The sequence below is a fragment of the Salarias fasciatus genome, chromosome 23, assembly GCF_902148845.1.
Source record: "Salarias fasciatus chromosome 23, fSalaFa1.1, whole genome shotgun sequence".
NCBI classification, from domain to species: domain Eukaryota; kingdom Metazoa; phylum Chordata; class Actinopteri; order Blenniiformes; family Blenniidae; genus Salarias; species Salarias fasciatus.
This window is the reverse complement of record NC_043766.1, coordinates 21,299,179-21,314,977: the sequence shown is the minus strand read 5'-3', so window position 1 is coordinate 21,314,977 and position 15,799 is coordinate 21,299,179. Positions and strand designations below refer to the sequence as shown.

Here is a 15,799-nt window from a genome sequence, read left to right as displayed (position 1 = left end):
AACTGACAGGTGAGGTGAGCGTTAAGTGCTTTTTACATAAATCTCATGATGCAGAACATAACACAAGGAGCACCTCAATCTAAGCTTTGCCCTCTTGAGATGTAAACTGATTTCCAAGAAAAATGTGCAAAAAGGGCATGTCATCACATTTTCATCGTCTTGAAATACCATAGCGTGTCAATATTACCGCCTGCAGTGCAGGAACACAACTTAGTTTACGGCTTAAGACATGTTTCAGCATTTAGCTCCTCCCTACGCTGTCAAGAAGACGCGACTCCGTGTGACTATATCATGTGCTCACATCTGCGCGCTCTCACAAGCGCAACAGTATCTCTATGCGACTCTATCCTGAGCTCACCTGATGAAATGACAGATAAATGATGTCAGTATTAAAGTTGAATGATGCAGAGCTGCCTTTGCTGGCCATTAGAGCCCTCTCAGTGTTGGGGAGTGTATTAAGTGGAGCTGAATAAAGCCAGCGGGCTGGAGAGGTGTTCTCCGGCAGAAGGCCTGGACGTGGGACCATTAGCAGGAAGGATGTGCATTTAGGAAGAGGATGCAACACATTAGAGATCCGAACCTCGTCGACAGTTCAGGGACATAATATGGAGCTAATAAGTCTGGCAGACCTGGGACAAACGGTTATTTTTGCAGTGTTTTCAAATACTTAAAAGTACACTTTCTTTGCTCTGTGGTTCCAGCCGGTAAATGTCAAAGCAGAACACAAACAACAACACGTGCTTATAATGTGTCAAACTAATTATACAGCTGATTACAAATTAGAGCTCGTAATGAAAGGCAGGTAGTCACATTAAGTAACCCAGCTACCATCATGTTTACAATGTCCCCAAATTAATAAACAGTCAAGAGACCTTTCTGGCTGTTAATATTTGAAAAAAAGGCAAGTGTAACCTCATTAATGTATTCATATTTTTACAGTTCTTCAGAGTCCTGACGGCAGCCTTTAACCTCCACAGCTGCTTGAACCCAGAACAATTTATAATGCGAATACCATTGCTGCGTATACAATAGAGGGGGATTCACACTCATCCTTTCAGAAAGGGAAGTCAACTTAAAGGCAGCTCTTACCTCTGACAGGAAGGTCTGTGCAGATTTCTGTGCGCCAACATGAAGTAAATACTCGTACACATATAAAGCTAACCTGCAAAAGAGGGGGAAAGAAAACAAGAAGTCACTGATGAAGATCTCATTCTGTGTTTGCTTCATTTTGAAAAAAAGCAATGCTAATTCAAGAATTTTTCAAAATTAAAAAACACACTCAATCTCTTTTCATCCCAAAATGTGTCACACTTCTTTCATTCCAAGTAGCCCATCAAATTGGAAAGTTCAACATTTGTGCACAATTGGCAGAAAACCATCACAGTGACATTTGAGATGGGAGTCTGGATAAACAAGATTTTACAGTATGAAGATCATATACGATGTGAGGCGGTTGTAAATGTGTGATGTAAAGCTCCTCAGCTCTGAGCTAAAGAGCCTCGGTGGCACGCTGCCATGTCTCTGTGGTTTTAGGAGCTCTGCTGTTGAGGCACAGAGGCTAAAAACAAAACAGTGTAGACACTGAGGGAAACATGGACCGAAAAAACGGAGAGCATCTGCAGACATGGCGGGAAAAAACATGGACTCTGATAAACACTGTGCCGCAAGGTGGGCTCCAGTGGTCAGACATGTGTTCATTACTATCTCCGCATCAGCAATACATGTGTCACAATAAACAAACAATGAACTGCAATTAATTTCAAACCACATGAGATCTGTAAGCCATCTCATACAAACACTGGCCTTCATTATCAATATGAATTAACTCTAGGTGAAACCAACAAACCCAAAAGAAATATGAAGTTGTATGTATAATCTGCTTTGGATTCTAATTAATATAACATAATAAAATGCTTTCTATGGGCTGAAGGGGGTTTTACTTTTGAGGGTTGTCTCTGCCTACTGGTCTTTTCCATTATAACTAAACTAGCAAGATTGATGAAACGATATTGATATTTCATGTGTTCAGTGCTCCACTTTCATCTATAACATTGCCATCCCTCCAATACTGATAAATACTTAAAGGTTTCAAATAGGGATGCACCGATACCGCTTTCATAATCGATGAGTGCAAGTACGAGTATTAACTTTTAGCTGCTTGTCAATACCGAGTACCAATACGAGTACTTATTAAACGCCATAAAGCCTAAAGCCTGGTCCGTGCTTCACATGTCTACGTGGATGCGCGTTGCGCATTGGTGGCCGTGACGTAAAAATCGTCATCGATTCCTGTCCACTAGGGTCCGGGCGGATCGATCTGCGGACGTCCGCGCGCAGCCCAAATTTTGTGACCGGCCAGAACGCCACAGCAAACAAAACACGACGGATGCTAACTTTAAAAAGTGACTCTGTGAAGCCACCAGGCTGTAGCTCCGTCTACAAAAACACCCAGAGAGTGAAAAACTGGTGGACAGAGAGCGGCAGACTCTGTCTGGAGGGATGAGAAGGCCCGCCGACAAAAGTGAAAGTATCGAGTGATCGCTCGGGCGCCGCCCCCACAATTCAAAAACAGAAAAAGGCAAAATAAACTCTAATACGAAATGATAATATACTGATCGCATCGGTGGTGCTCCAAAGCAGATGCGGACACGCGGACATGTGAAGCATACAACACCAGGCTTTATTCATACTCTACAAGCAAACGATAAGCAAAGACTATGGGTTGCCATGAACCACCTCAGCATTGAACCCTGATAATCAATACTGGTATTGGTAGCAGTGCATCCCTAATTTTAGACGATTAAGCACTGGCTGAGAGTGGGCATGCTGGCATAAAATAAATTTCCACACTTTTAACTTGCAGATAACCCTGCATGTTTCTGGATTATAGGAGGAAACATGAAGAACATGCAAACTGTACACAGTCTGATGGCTGCTTCGTAATGTCACACCTCTCTGCCGCGAGGGGCCAGCACACCAGTTAATGGAGGAAATAGCAGTTCAACAGAAAAACAAAGTCACTGTACTTCAGACTGGCAAGTTGAACAATTTAGCTGGGAAGTACGATACAATATCTTTCGGTAAGAACACTGATAATTTCCATAAAACTGGATCACTATTATGTTATTTCAAATCAGTCATGTAATTTCTGACTGTGCAGTTTCTCACTAGTCAAAACATTTGTTTAAAATTTTGCTTCAGATCAAGAAATTCAGCTGCTGTTATGTAAAATCGAGGCGCAAATAGAAATCTGGTTGCCTCGCAACGACATGGTGGAGCCCCATAATGTTTTTGTATCCCGCCAAGAAATAGTCCATTAAGTCCATTAAGAACCGTGAATATGTCCTGCATTAATTTCATTTGAGGAGAATGAGGAGAATTAAACTAGCACAATACTGGAAATTAGTTTGGGAGCTTTAGAGGTAAACATACTGTATAAGCAGACCTCACAGTGTGGCAGCGGTGGATATAAATAACTCTCCTTTAAAAAAATACATACAAAAATCTATTTTTTTGTTGTTGTTATTGTTTAGTTTAATGTTCTCTCCCCAAAAAAGGAAAGTAATATCTGCCCATGAAGGTAATGCTTAGAAAATTTTGCTCCTTTTAGATGGAGCTAAGCCCCCTCTTTCCCAATCTGTATGTTAAGCTATGCTAATGGTGACTGTCGCTTCAAATTTGGCAAACATGCGGGTGTTATTGATCTTCTCATTTAACTCACAGCAAGAGATGATATTTTTTTCAGATGTAGAAATATTGCTTTGAACACTTAAGGCAGACATCTAACAAAGAACTGCAGTTTATTATGAATCTGATCTATCAAATCAAATCATCTCCATATCACAGAGTGGGATGTTTTCTGAAACCATATTGCTTCTCACTTCCTCTAACAACTGACTCATTCTTGTCACTTGTCACTGCGTTTGCCTTGTTTAAGCTCATCCCAGACAGACAAGAAAGGATCCAGACGGCTGCAGCTGGCTCAGACTCTCAAAAACACAGCTGAAGCACTACTTAATAACACCAACACCAGCATGAAAAACAATGCAAACACTGTCACACATTATCCGCTGGACCAAAATAATGGGAAAAAAATAGAAACAAAATTTACTTGCAGATACATACTGATGCATACGGCTGTCTTTCCTTGACAAAGTCAGGGAAAAAGCAAACTTTGCTCCAACATAAAGAAACAAATATTTTTACTACAATGCAGAGACCGGGACAGAGGCTGCAGCGGGTGATCATTTGCATGCAACCCTCCCCAGGTATGAAAACTCGGTGCTGTGCTTTTGCATGCAGCAGGTGACTGTTTTTATGCTGATCACATGCATCAAGGCCGGAGCAGACACAGTTATGATGTTTGGGTTGATTTGGGATGATACTGCATGAATCAATAATGAGCAGGCCAGGATTGAACAACCTGATTTTTTTTCATCTTATCAAAGATTTCACAGAATTTCCCTACAAAGTCTTGACAACAGTCTGCCAGAAGAAAATTATCTGTTAGAGCCGGTCCAAACCAGTTTTCGCTAGCATAAGACACTAGACAATATCATTGCCTTTATTTCTCACTCCTAAATCAGATACCCTTTTATCTACACTTATATCCATTTCCCAATGTATCCATACTGTTAAAAACATTTGGCAGTGATATTTACAATATATGTTTAGAAAGGTGTGTGTTTGGTGGGAGCAGCAGTGGAGGATAAAGTGGTGAAGAGGAGAGGTGGAAAAGGTACAGAGACTTTATACTCCAGTACAGCTCCTATAGCACTCAGCTACAAGTGAAACCACTGCTGCTCAAAAACTCCAACAAAAAGCACTTTTACCAAAAACTACTGAAAGTATTAGCGTTGCACTTAATGAACTGACACTGTTATTTGACTCAACTTATTTGAATAAATAATTCACAATCAAATGGCAATTCTCATACAAGAAGTATGAAAGAAAGTTACGCTATAGCTTTACTTTTGTAAACAAAATAAGATAAAAAGCAGGAATTTTCTCTGGTAAATAAAAATATGTTGATTACAACAAGGCAGATCAAACTGAACATTAATTCAAACTATGGGCACAGTGCATACTGAGTAATACATTTTGAAATTGTAAATTGCATGAAGTTTGTATAATAAACTACCAGAATAATAACAGACAAATGAAATACAAGTATCATAATTACATAAATGTGCAGACAGACATACAGACAGGGGTACGATTGCATTCACGCTGTCGGAACAAATGAGCTACAAGTGGTAACATACTGCTTCCTGTAAATGTTTAATATTGCTGTGAAATGGAGCGACGGTCTGGCTGCTGTAGAGAGAAAGTGATCAGTGTTAGCAAGACGTCCTTCAATTATGTGTGGCTGTAACAAAATGACTGTGCCTTTTCTTTTTTCCACTTCAGATGCCCGTGCATTCCTCTCATGTGGATAAAGATATAGATTTTGTCTGCTACTTCTTTAAATTTTTGAGTTTGAGTTTGCTTGAAAAAGGAAAACAAACAAACACACAAAAAAATATTTTTTTCTGAAATCCTAAAATCACTCCTTTCATTTTTCAGGCTGAATTTATTCAGTCTAACTCTTGTGGAAAGGCTATACGATAAAATGACTTAATTATTCAAAGGCTGAGGGAAGCAACAGGTGGCTCTTCAGATAATGGACCATCATGACACTCATTACCAGTTATGAAGGTTCTATAAAAGTCACGTGGCAAACGAAAAGCAACATGGTCGCCTTCAACACTGTCACCGAATGTTGTTGTTACAGCCCAAAAAACAAACGAACAAGCTCAATATCAAATAAATCAATAGACAGGAGGATAAAAATAAGCTTTTTTTTTTTTTTTTTTTACACTATAAGCAAATTTACTACACAGTTACTTTGTTTTCTGCTGTCAACATGTCTAACTATTATTATAACCACTGCTATGAAAACTTCATAATTACAGACTGCCAGTCTATTTCAGGTTAAGAGTAGGATGAAAACAACTTATACGTAAGAAGAGCAATTAAATTTCTTAACTCTTGCTAAAACAGCTGCTGCGGTGAGTGACACGAGCGCAGCTTTTGGGAGAGCTCAGAAACCTCACATTTTCCCAGTGGGAGCTCCCAGTTCGACTGCGTTCAGATGCATTTTTTCCCACAGGGAAGCGAAACCTTTCTCACCTCCCGCTTGCTGGTGAACGCACCATAAGACAAGCGCGCTCTCCTCCAGCTCAGCTGGAGAAGGACTCTGGAGCAATGCAGCCGACTGAAGCAGACTCAATTGAGCATGTCAACATATTTTCCAGCTCCTTCTCACATCTGGCAGTGAAAAGACATTGATTAGATAATATTTATTGTCGTATTCAATAGTGACGACTGCAGTTAAACCGGGAATGTTATCACTTAACATGGATGTAGCTGTTTTGGGTTTTTGCTTTTTTGTTTTTGTATTTGTCATCCGCATTATTGCAAACATAAAAACACCTGCATTTCTGCTTTGTCAGCATGAGCTGTTCAGAGTCCAATCATTTCTTTTTTTTTTCCCTGGATGAAAAGGGGTGAGCCTCTCAATGTAGCATTTAAAACTGAGGCTCTCTTTGCAGTGTGAAATACCCAGCGGCAGGCGTCACCTTCTATACACCTCGTCCACACTGTACAGAATCGAACAGAGATTCCCAAGAGTACCGCAGCAATGAAATTTTCATGGCAGAGCCTGGTGTGATCTGAGGGGCTCTATGCCTCGGCAATGGGCACCTGCCCTGGCTGCAATGCATTATTTAAAAACACTCATTCAATCCAGGCTTCAGGGAACACCTTTTGTTACTCTGTCAGAAGCAGTAAGTGTAACTCAGTTGAGGAGGAGACTTTTTCTGCAAGCTGATGGAGCATAGAGGTAGATAAAGGAGACACGGGGGGGTTGTACTATACAGTAGCTGTGTCAGAGGGAAACTGAAGGTCAGGGGCCCTGCTTCATCCTGTGTGGGTAGAAAAAATCCAAAACAAAACAAAACAGATTTCTGCTGCCCGGTGCCACCTCTGCACTAGTTGCATATGTCATTCAGAAATGAAAGACGACCTCAAACCACGTGCTCCGCTTGTGTTTTCTCTACTATGTGAACACAGATGATATTTATCGACAACAAGCGGGAGAAAACTGCTGCAGATCAAATGATGGGGAGTATAATATTAACCTGAGCGGGAAGAAGAACATTTGACCTGTGCTTTGAAGACTGACAGGATATCAAGAACTGTGTTATGAAGCAAGTATGTCAGTTCACACTAAAAGAGCCGCAAAGCCGAGCGGTGTGGTATTTGTCCCTCATGCTTATATGTCCATCACATGGCAGGTAGTTGAGGAAAAAACAAGACAGACAGACTCTACACAATAATTTCTGATCTTCCATCCTTTCTTGACCTGTACCCGATTCAAGCAAACTAGTGCTTTGCTACATGTCCACACATCAAGGAGATCTCTCCCACTGCCTCCTCCTCTGGAAACACACCTGACATTTAGCCCCAGGCTGTCCCATCCAGTCTTCCACCTTCCTTCACTCACCTCCTGAGACAGGAGCCTCTCAGCTGAGTTTAGCCAGCTGAAGCACAGTTAGCAAATTAACTTTCATGTCTTCATTTCAATAATTCAGCAGTGGCAGGGTGAGGTAAGGTATTCATAAAGTAACTGATGGAGGACAAGGCGGGATCCGTTACCACATCTGCCTTCACACGAACCCTTGTGAATTCAGAGAAAAATAAAGATATATAGCATGTATAATTTATGGGTTCAATGTCGAACAGACTGAAACACAAAGTGTAAGTGAATAAAAAACACAAAATATTTCTCAAACATAAAATCTTTATAAACATCAAATGAAAGCCGCATGGATCTGACACCGTGCAGATGTAGAGATGTATCATGTTGAGGTGAATGAGAGGCACAGCGCCGGTTGGAGACACCTGTGGTACTGTGATGCCGTTTCACTAAAGCTTACTCCCAGTGCACAGACTGTTTGTATTTGCTCGGTTTTGTTATGGCAGTTCCTTTGTCAAAACAAATCAGTGTCAATGAGCATGTAAACACGAATGTCTTTAGCCATGGGTTAATCCAAACACACACACACACACACACACACACACACACACACACACACACACACACACACAGTGGGAAAACACAGAAAAACATGTTTATTCATTGCCTTCCAGGAACAACACACTGATTTTCATTCATTTCCTAAACATTCATTCTGACCGTAGCTATAACCTATAGCCACCCAACGCTTATTGACTGTAAGCTCAACTTCAACCTTAGACTGAATTTAAAACATGTCTTTTCCAGAAACTTTAATATTTTTTTTTTTCACTCAGGATGCACAGATACTGATATCAGTGTAGTATTCCTACTTTTACTCATCCTTTAAAAATGTGGCAATCGTGCTTTAACTATGACCGCTGGCGTATTGTTCTCACAAGAAAAATCCCTGACAACAACGTGACTGAGCAGGTTTAGGTCTTCAAAACAGCAAAGGATAAAATTGTAGTGCCTTACCCTCACCTTAATCAGGAAAATTAACTGGTCCTAACCATGACCTTCACTCAAACCTCAACCTAACTATGACCTTTGCCCCGCTATTATAGCAAAACACTGAAAGTGTTGGGGTCCAAGATTTTGGTCCCAATGTGGCTGCTGAGCATGCGCGCGCACACAAACACAAATACACACACACAGTCACACCAAACACACACAAATGTATCCACATAACACAAATTGCACACAAAATCATACGGCCCTGTCACTCTCAGGTAAAAAGTTATCAATACATTCTCACTAGAGTCCCCAAGAAGAAACCCAAGGTGGGGGTGTTTTTTTGTTTCAATACATGATCTGGTGGCATCTGAAAACAAATAATGGTGAAAAAGAATGACTGGAGATTAAACTTTTTTCTTTTTTTTTTAATTAAAATACACACTCCAGATCTGTATGTATTGTAGTTGTAATGAAGATGATTTCACATAATGAATTGCTCTATGGAGAAACCGTAACGGCTGCAGGCCTGTATCGTAGCACATCTCTGGTAACACTTTTTAATTCCTGTGGATCTCTTTGCAAAAGAATTCCATGAGAAATTCATGGAGACAGCACATCACAGTGCATAGTGTGTCTTTCAACTCTTGAGGCCTGTCAGTTATCAGCTCTGCTGTTGTTGGAATTCTAAACACATTTGATAGTGTTTTGTCTGGTTGCTGGTAAAGTAGCCTGGTCCCCTCCGTCCATCCCAACAAATAGCTCCCTGCCTACGATTGTCCTATAACTTCAGAGTTAAACTGTGTGGCAACTTGTTCATTTTTAAAAAAAGTTTCACTTTCAACTCACAAAAGCGCATTTTATGAGTAAAAAGCGAGAGGGTAAAATGAGAGGTTACACTGACATTTCTAATGTAATTGCTATGACCACGGCTACCTCCCACAGTACTTCATGAACACAAATATATGATGTAACTTACCAAAAAAAAAAACAGAAATAAAAAAATCAATCCACTTGTGTTCACTATGCTAAAACAGACTTAAATTTTATGAATACAGGAAGCCTTGTTAACGTGCGGGCTGCTCAGACGGATGCTTTTCTCTGTGAAAGACATGCTCACTTCTCCCATGTGTGCTCTGTTGCCAAACTGATTAACAACTTCAGGCACGTAGCTTCAATATTTATACTGTCTCCTTTATTTCAAGTGAGAAAACTAACAAATCTGTGCAGATGCACCAAAAGCAGCTGACGAAAGGCAGCATTAATTGACTGTTGACATATCTGAATGAAAGCACAGTCAGCCAAAGGGTGCTGAGGGTAAATCAAGGGTTTCTTTACTTTTAGAGCAGTGTTTATGCCGATGCTAGTGTGCAGCTCTTTATGCTGCCTTCAAAAGGCTAAAATGCAGATGGCAGAGCCATCTGTGTAGAATCAAAACCATGCATTCAGACCTGAAGATCTCCATTAAACTGCATGTAAATACATGGGAGGAGCTGGAGGAGGAGCAGAGGATGTAAAGAAGCTCATGTTCAAAACAAACTGATTAACTTCACACTTGAAGTTCTTTTCCAAAACAAATCCAGCGACACTTGAAATGCCACAAAAAAAACACTGTAAACAAACACACTATTAGACAATAAATGCAGGGAGCAAAGTTCTTTGGGAAACTGAAGATGTGCTTTAACAAATGAGATGTTTGATCAAGCTATTCAATATTTTTGTGAATGACACCTTTAATTAAGATGCTAGATTTGTCGGTGCACATTTCAAAGAGGTTTCAGCTTCTAAATAATAAGGAGACATTGATATCGAAGCTGCTGTATTACTCTCTACCCATTTAAATTAAATTAAATGCTGAAAAAAGTGTGGAGAGTAATTAATTCCCTTGGGTGCAAGGGCACAGATTCTTCAGCTACCTTTTAAATTATTATTAGCTTGTTTTCTCTTTGCAAAGCGTCTAATCGCACTGACATTTCTCAAGGATCCACAGAGAAAACACTTCATCCATGTTCCTGCTACCTGTGTTCCTTCGACAGCTTGACCAAACAGCTGAATGACAGTTATGTGGCGAGACCTTGGCAGTGTGGAGGATTTAATGTACAAACAGAATGGTCTCAGCCTTGCTTTCAAGGTTTTAAAAGGAAATAACAATCATGCACACGCGCAGGACTTTTGAAAACAGTGCCACAAACACATTTATATGACAGAAAACTACAGTATGTAATCTAAATACACAAAGATGTGTTATACTACAGGAAAGCAATTAGATGATGCTTTTTATAAAGGCTTCAGGTTTCGGAGCTCCATACCGCGCACCTGCTCACATGCGGCTACACAAATATGCAAAGAGTAGCAGATACACGCATATTAAATAAAACATAGCATTCTTTTAAAGGGGCTGTAGGGAAGATTGCAACAAAAATAGCTTTTCGTGACAAGGATGTTTGACACGTTTCTTTTTTTTCATTATAGTGAAAAAAAAATTAATAAGTCTTAGTGAGATTGGCTAATGTCTGAAAAATACCATTCTAAAATACCAATTCTGGAAAGAAAACTATGTGGCGTAAGAAAATAGCATACCCATATTTAATTTAAACAGTAAATTCATTTGTATATAAAATACCTTAATCGTATCGCAAGGCAACTGAAGTAGCAACAAAAGCCTCGACAGCAACAATGCAAGGAAGCATTTGCTAAAAATCCTGAGACACTTATTGGTAAATATCCAATTCCACAACTTTTTCCTTGTATTGCCAGTCCTTTGGTGTGACTCCCATGCCCGGTCTACACCCTCACATTGTGTGATTACTTTCAGCTGTGCAAAGAAAACATTGCTCTGAACTAATTACTTTTTTTTTTCTCTTGCCTCCCTTCTTCTCTTCCTCAGCAAGTTTGTTGTATCTGATCCAACTGTTGTGTAGCATCACTTTTTTTCTAAACTCAAAATGCTGAAAAACAGCCAGTGCGTGTTTATATTTACAATTAATAATGGTATTGGGATGATAACAGATCTGATCAACTGGAAATCTGCTCAGGGTGTAACATGCTTTCGCCCATAGTCTGCTTGGATCAGCTCCAGCGAACAGCAACCCAATGTCAGATAAAGCGGTATAGAGGAGGGATGGATGTGATCAGAGCCTATGTGCAATCGTTTAAAGTTTTCTGAACCACTTGGAGAAAAAAAACAACCTGATTTTACATGAGCAAGCAAGTAAAAAATATCATAATTGTATAATTTATTGAGGTTTATCACTTTCTAATCAATGAGGTCTACCAGAGCTGCAGCTGTAATGCCACACTATGATAAAAAATGTGCTAATAGGATACAAGCACATCCGGACTCCTTTCAATATCTGAACACATAAAGAGGTGTATGAATATGTAAATATGAATATGAACTAATTCAGCGAAGCATTGAGACAGCTGTTGTGAACTCCACATTTACAAGGAAACATGTGTTGGCCCTGCGGGGAAGGTTAGGGTGACAAGACAGGTGAGGGGAGAGGGCAAGCGTCGCCCATTATTTGTGTGGACAGCACCTATAGGCTTGTGACACACACACAAACACAAATACACACGCACCTGCACATGCATGCACACACCTGCGTGTACACACACACGCGCGCGCGCACAAACACACACACACACACACAGTTTTTAAGTACAGGGTATTTACTGAAGAGGTGCCGGTAAATGATCCTAAAAAAAGACAAATGCAAACAAACGCACTTAAATGAAGTAATTGAGAAATTTTGCTTTTCACAAGCAGCCTCAGCAAAGAAGCAATCGTCATTTCCAGTTCTCAAAGACTAGTATTTCTTAAGAGTTAAATTATTAATCCTCCTCCTACACTATCATTTGAAATACGCGCTGCCTCCGCACTGATTTCATTCCCAATAAAACATGGACCATAATCCATAGTCCCTGAATGAGAAAGTGCAACTACAAACTGTGTAAAAACACAGCATTAAAATAATATGCAGCTTTCAGTGTGTTGTAAATAAAGTGATGAAACCAAAGCTCGCAAACAGCATGTTGGAAACAGGTGTAAACGTAGCCTAACGTCTGCTGATGGTTCATATGCAATATTAAAGCATCATATTGCTGGTTCAAAGGTCACTCTGCCTGCTGTTCATTAAACCACATGGGACTGTTTTCATTTAGGATTCACTTCTCCACCACAGCACACTCACACAGATATACTCAGACACATGCGGAGCTGCTGAATTTTCCAATAAATTGATGTGAATTCAGAGTAAAATAAAACGCTAATGGCACTAAACATGTATAAAGTCGCACACGTGGAAGCTTTCTTTCTCTGTGCACACAGGCAAGCCACATCTCTAGAAAGCTTAATCAATTGAATTTGACATGACAATACATCAAAAAATGAAAAAGAAAGAAACAAGAGAGCCTCTGAAGAAATTTTGTTTCTATTACAGATGTATGAGGGTCTATGTAGCAGCACAGCCTCTGAGGACTTGACAGTGTTTTTAGATTACAATTGCATCTCAGCAGGGATCCCTCCTTACTCCTCTAACCTCAGACTGTTTGGTGACTAAAAATAGCTAATGATGATAAAAGACTATTCTGATTTAAAGTGCTTCCAAGCAAAGAAGGTCCAACTCTTTGAAGGCTCAGTAAAGAAATTTTTTGAGTGCAGAAATACAAGACAAGCATGGTGAAGCATCCCTATACTCTGTCAATGACAGCGACAGTTCAAAGTTGCATTGGTTTTCCAAGTTTATGGATGCAGTCACAAATTGTTTTTTCGTTTTTTTTTTTAGGGGGGAAAAATAAAATAACTTTACAAGAAAGAAAATGAAGTCACAATTAACTGTTGTATTTTTGGATGAATTGTAACAAAAACTCAGAATATTTATTTGGGAATTCACAACTTAATCACTTAATGATAAAGTCTACTCTGGAAATAGTGCCTTTAAATGTTGGCGGTGGCATGGCTCTCCTTCATGTGAGTGCAAAAGTTTACCACCACTGAATGACTGCTGCTGAATGGGACAAAACTTTTTCTTATATCGCCGGGATGGATGGCTCCCCAGCTTTACGCATGTGGATACAAATTAAACATATATCTATTTGTTCAACAAGGAGACGCGATAGATGATAAAAATGTAAAATGGTTTCATCTCTTAAAAGTTTCGAGTAGACGAGAGAGCAGCCGGCATTATTTCCAGCCCACCAAAAACATGCTTCACCCCAAAAATAAAAGACCAACGGACCCTTCTGCAACTTTTAATGCTGCAAGAAGCCTCGCCGCATTTCTGAAATTACACCCTAAAATAAAGAAAATGTGTCGCTTTCCAAGAGCTTACAAGTTCAGAAGAGAATGCATGCTGCGCTGGTAAAAATCCCGTGCAAAAAAGGGAAAAAAAACGACAAAAATGAAAGAACAAAAATGCCATCAACGGATGACATCTTTAAGACAAAAGTTCACCGGAGGCAGCTCTTGAAAGGTGGTCCGTGAGGACAAGAACATCGCGCCGACTTTACGCACATCACACTCCTTTAAAATTACAGTACCTAGTTCAGAAAGTTGTGCTCCCCTCCTCTGTCCCCTCGCCTGCATGATAAGCAGGTAAACTCTAACATATAGCGCATAATCCACTTACTTTTCTCTCGCTTGGCTATCGGAAGGGACGACAGCTCCTTTACCTTTGGCGTACATGCTGAATTCTGTTTTAAGACTTTTGCCCCACTCAACACCTGTCAAAGAAAGCAGCCAGGAAAACGCTCCATCTCCATAGCTACCCCTTTAGTGTTTTTACTCCCCCCTTCTCCTCCCCCTCCTCTCTCTCCCTCTCTCTCTCTCTCTCTTTCTCTCTCTCTCTCTCTCTCTCTCTCTTCTTCTTTTTTTTTTTTACATCTCCAACATTGGCCACAAATCAGGCACAGTTTCTATTGGGGGGACTTGAAACCGTCCTCTGTTGGATTTTTTTTCCCCCTCCTCAGCCGCTGTTCCACAGTCCTGCTCGTCCTCCCTCCGTTGTGCAAGCGGCGGGGGCTTCTTAAAGGCAAACGCACACTTCTTGTTTACGGACCTCAGAAATACGAGGAGATGAGAGGGGAAAGATGGGGAAAGGCATGCTGGGTATAGGCATTGCTCTTTAGGTCGGCTCCTGTTAGGCGACTGGTGGTTGTTGTGCTATTTTTTTCCCCCTTCAAAATAAAGTCAGTAGGACTGCAACTCAATAGGGAGGGGTATCACTTAGAATAGGAGGCAGGCGGACCTAATTTTTAGCATGCAAGGACATCCATCTTACCCGTGCATTTAAGCCATTCATCTTGTATATAATAGTTTTTCTATTTTTGGGTCAGGGTTATCCGGAGCAATCTCAGGTGACTGGGTCAAGGCAGGGTGCACATCTGGACATGTCGCCAGTCCATCAACAGGCCAATGTTGAGAAACCGTCACACGCACACTGTCGCACCCACTGTCAAATTACAGAAATCAGTTAGTATCAAATCCACGTCTTTGTAGCGTGGGAGGAAAGCAGAGTATCCGGAGATATCTCACATATGCGTGATGAGAACATGCAAACTCCACACAGGCTGTCTTGATCTGATAATGAATTTAAAATGAAATACCTCACTTCCAAGCAGCAAAGCAGTCTGTTTGTTCTGATCTGTAGCTTTTTTGTGATATTGTAATTAGCACTCTCATCTCACAGCAGATATCCCCAGTCCTATTTTGGGTGTAAGGGACTTCCTGTGTGAAGTTTGCATGTTCAGCCTGTAGATTTTGTCCAGGTGCACTGATTTTCTCCTGTGGTTTGTGGTTGTGCGAAAGATTATCTGTCGTTGTGTGTTTGCCCTGTGATGGCCACCCGTACAGGCTGTATTTCACCCAGTGCAAGAATGTATCACTTCATTCTCAGAAATGGTTCAATGAGGCAGAAAGCGGATGGATGAAATTAACTGCAGTGAAAACCGTGAAAACCGAGATAACCTTCATTTAGTCCGTTGTATACCAGTCCTTACAGCACTGATGATGCGTTTGAACAGCATCTTTCATTCTCTGCCTGTTATACGAACACTGTTTCCTTCACTACTGAACAAATGGTACCTGGTGTGTTTAGTTTATTCATCCATCCATGCATCTTCCATACCACTTTATCAAACATTAACTGGTGGGAGATGGAGCTCAGAACGGCTGAAGGCAGGGTACCTGTGAGTTCATCACAGGACAAACACAGAGAGACAGACCAGAGACACAAACATTCACAACTACTGCCAATCGAGAGTTGCTGATTAATCCCATCCGCATTT

At 40.5% G+C, this 15,799-nt stretch overlaps 1 protein-coding gene across 2 annotated transcripts in view; it reads right to left on the bottom strand.

Moving 5' to 3' along the window:
* ssbp4 (single stranded DNA binding protein 4) overlaps positions 1–14,299 on the bottom strand; it is a 98,886-nt gene extending 84,587 nt beyond the window's left edge. For both annotated transcript variants that reach the window (XM_030083045.1, XM_030083044.1), the window contains exons 1-2: positions 14,143–14,299; positions 1,090–1,162 (exon numbers count right to left, since the gene is read on the bottom strand). In XM_030083045.1, coding sequence (XP_029938905.1) covers positions 1,090–1,162; positions 14,143–14,198 — 129 coding nt within the window. In that variant the 5' untranslated portion in view covers positions 14,199–14,299. The remainder of the gene's footprint in view (positions 1–1,089; positions 1,163–14,142) is intronic.
* Positions 14,300–15,799: the final 1,500 nt, after the last annotated feature.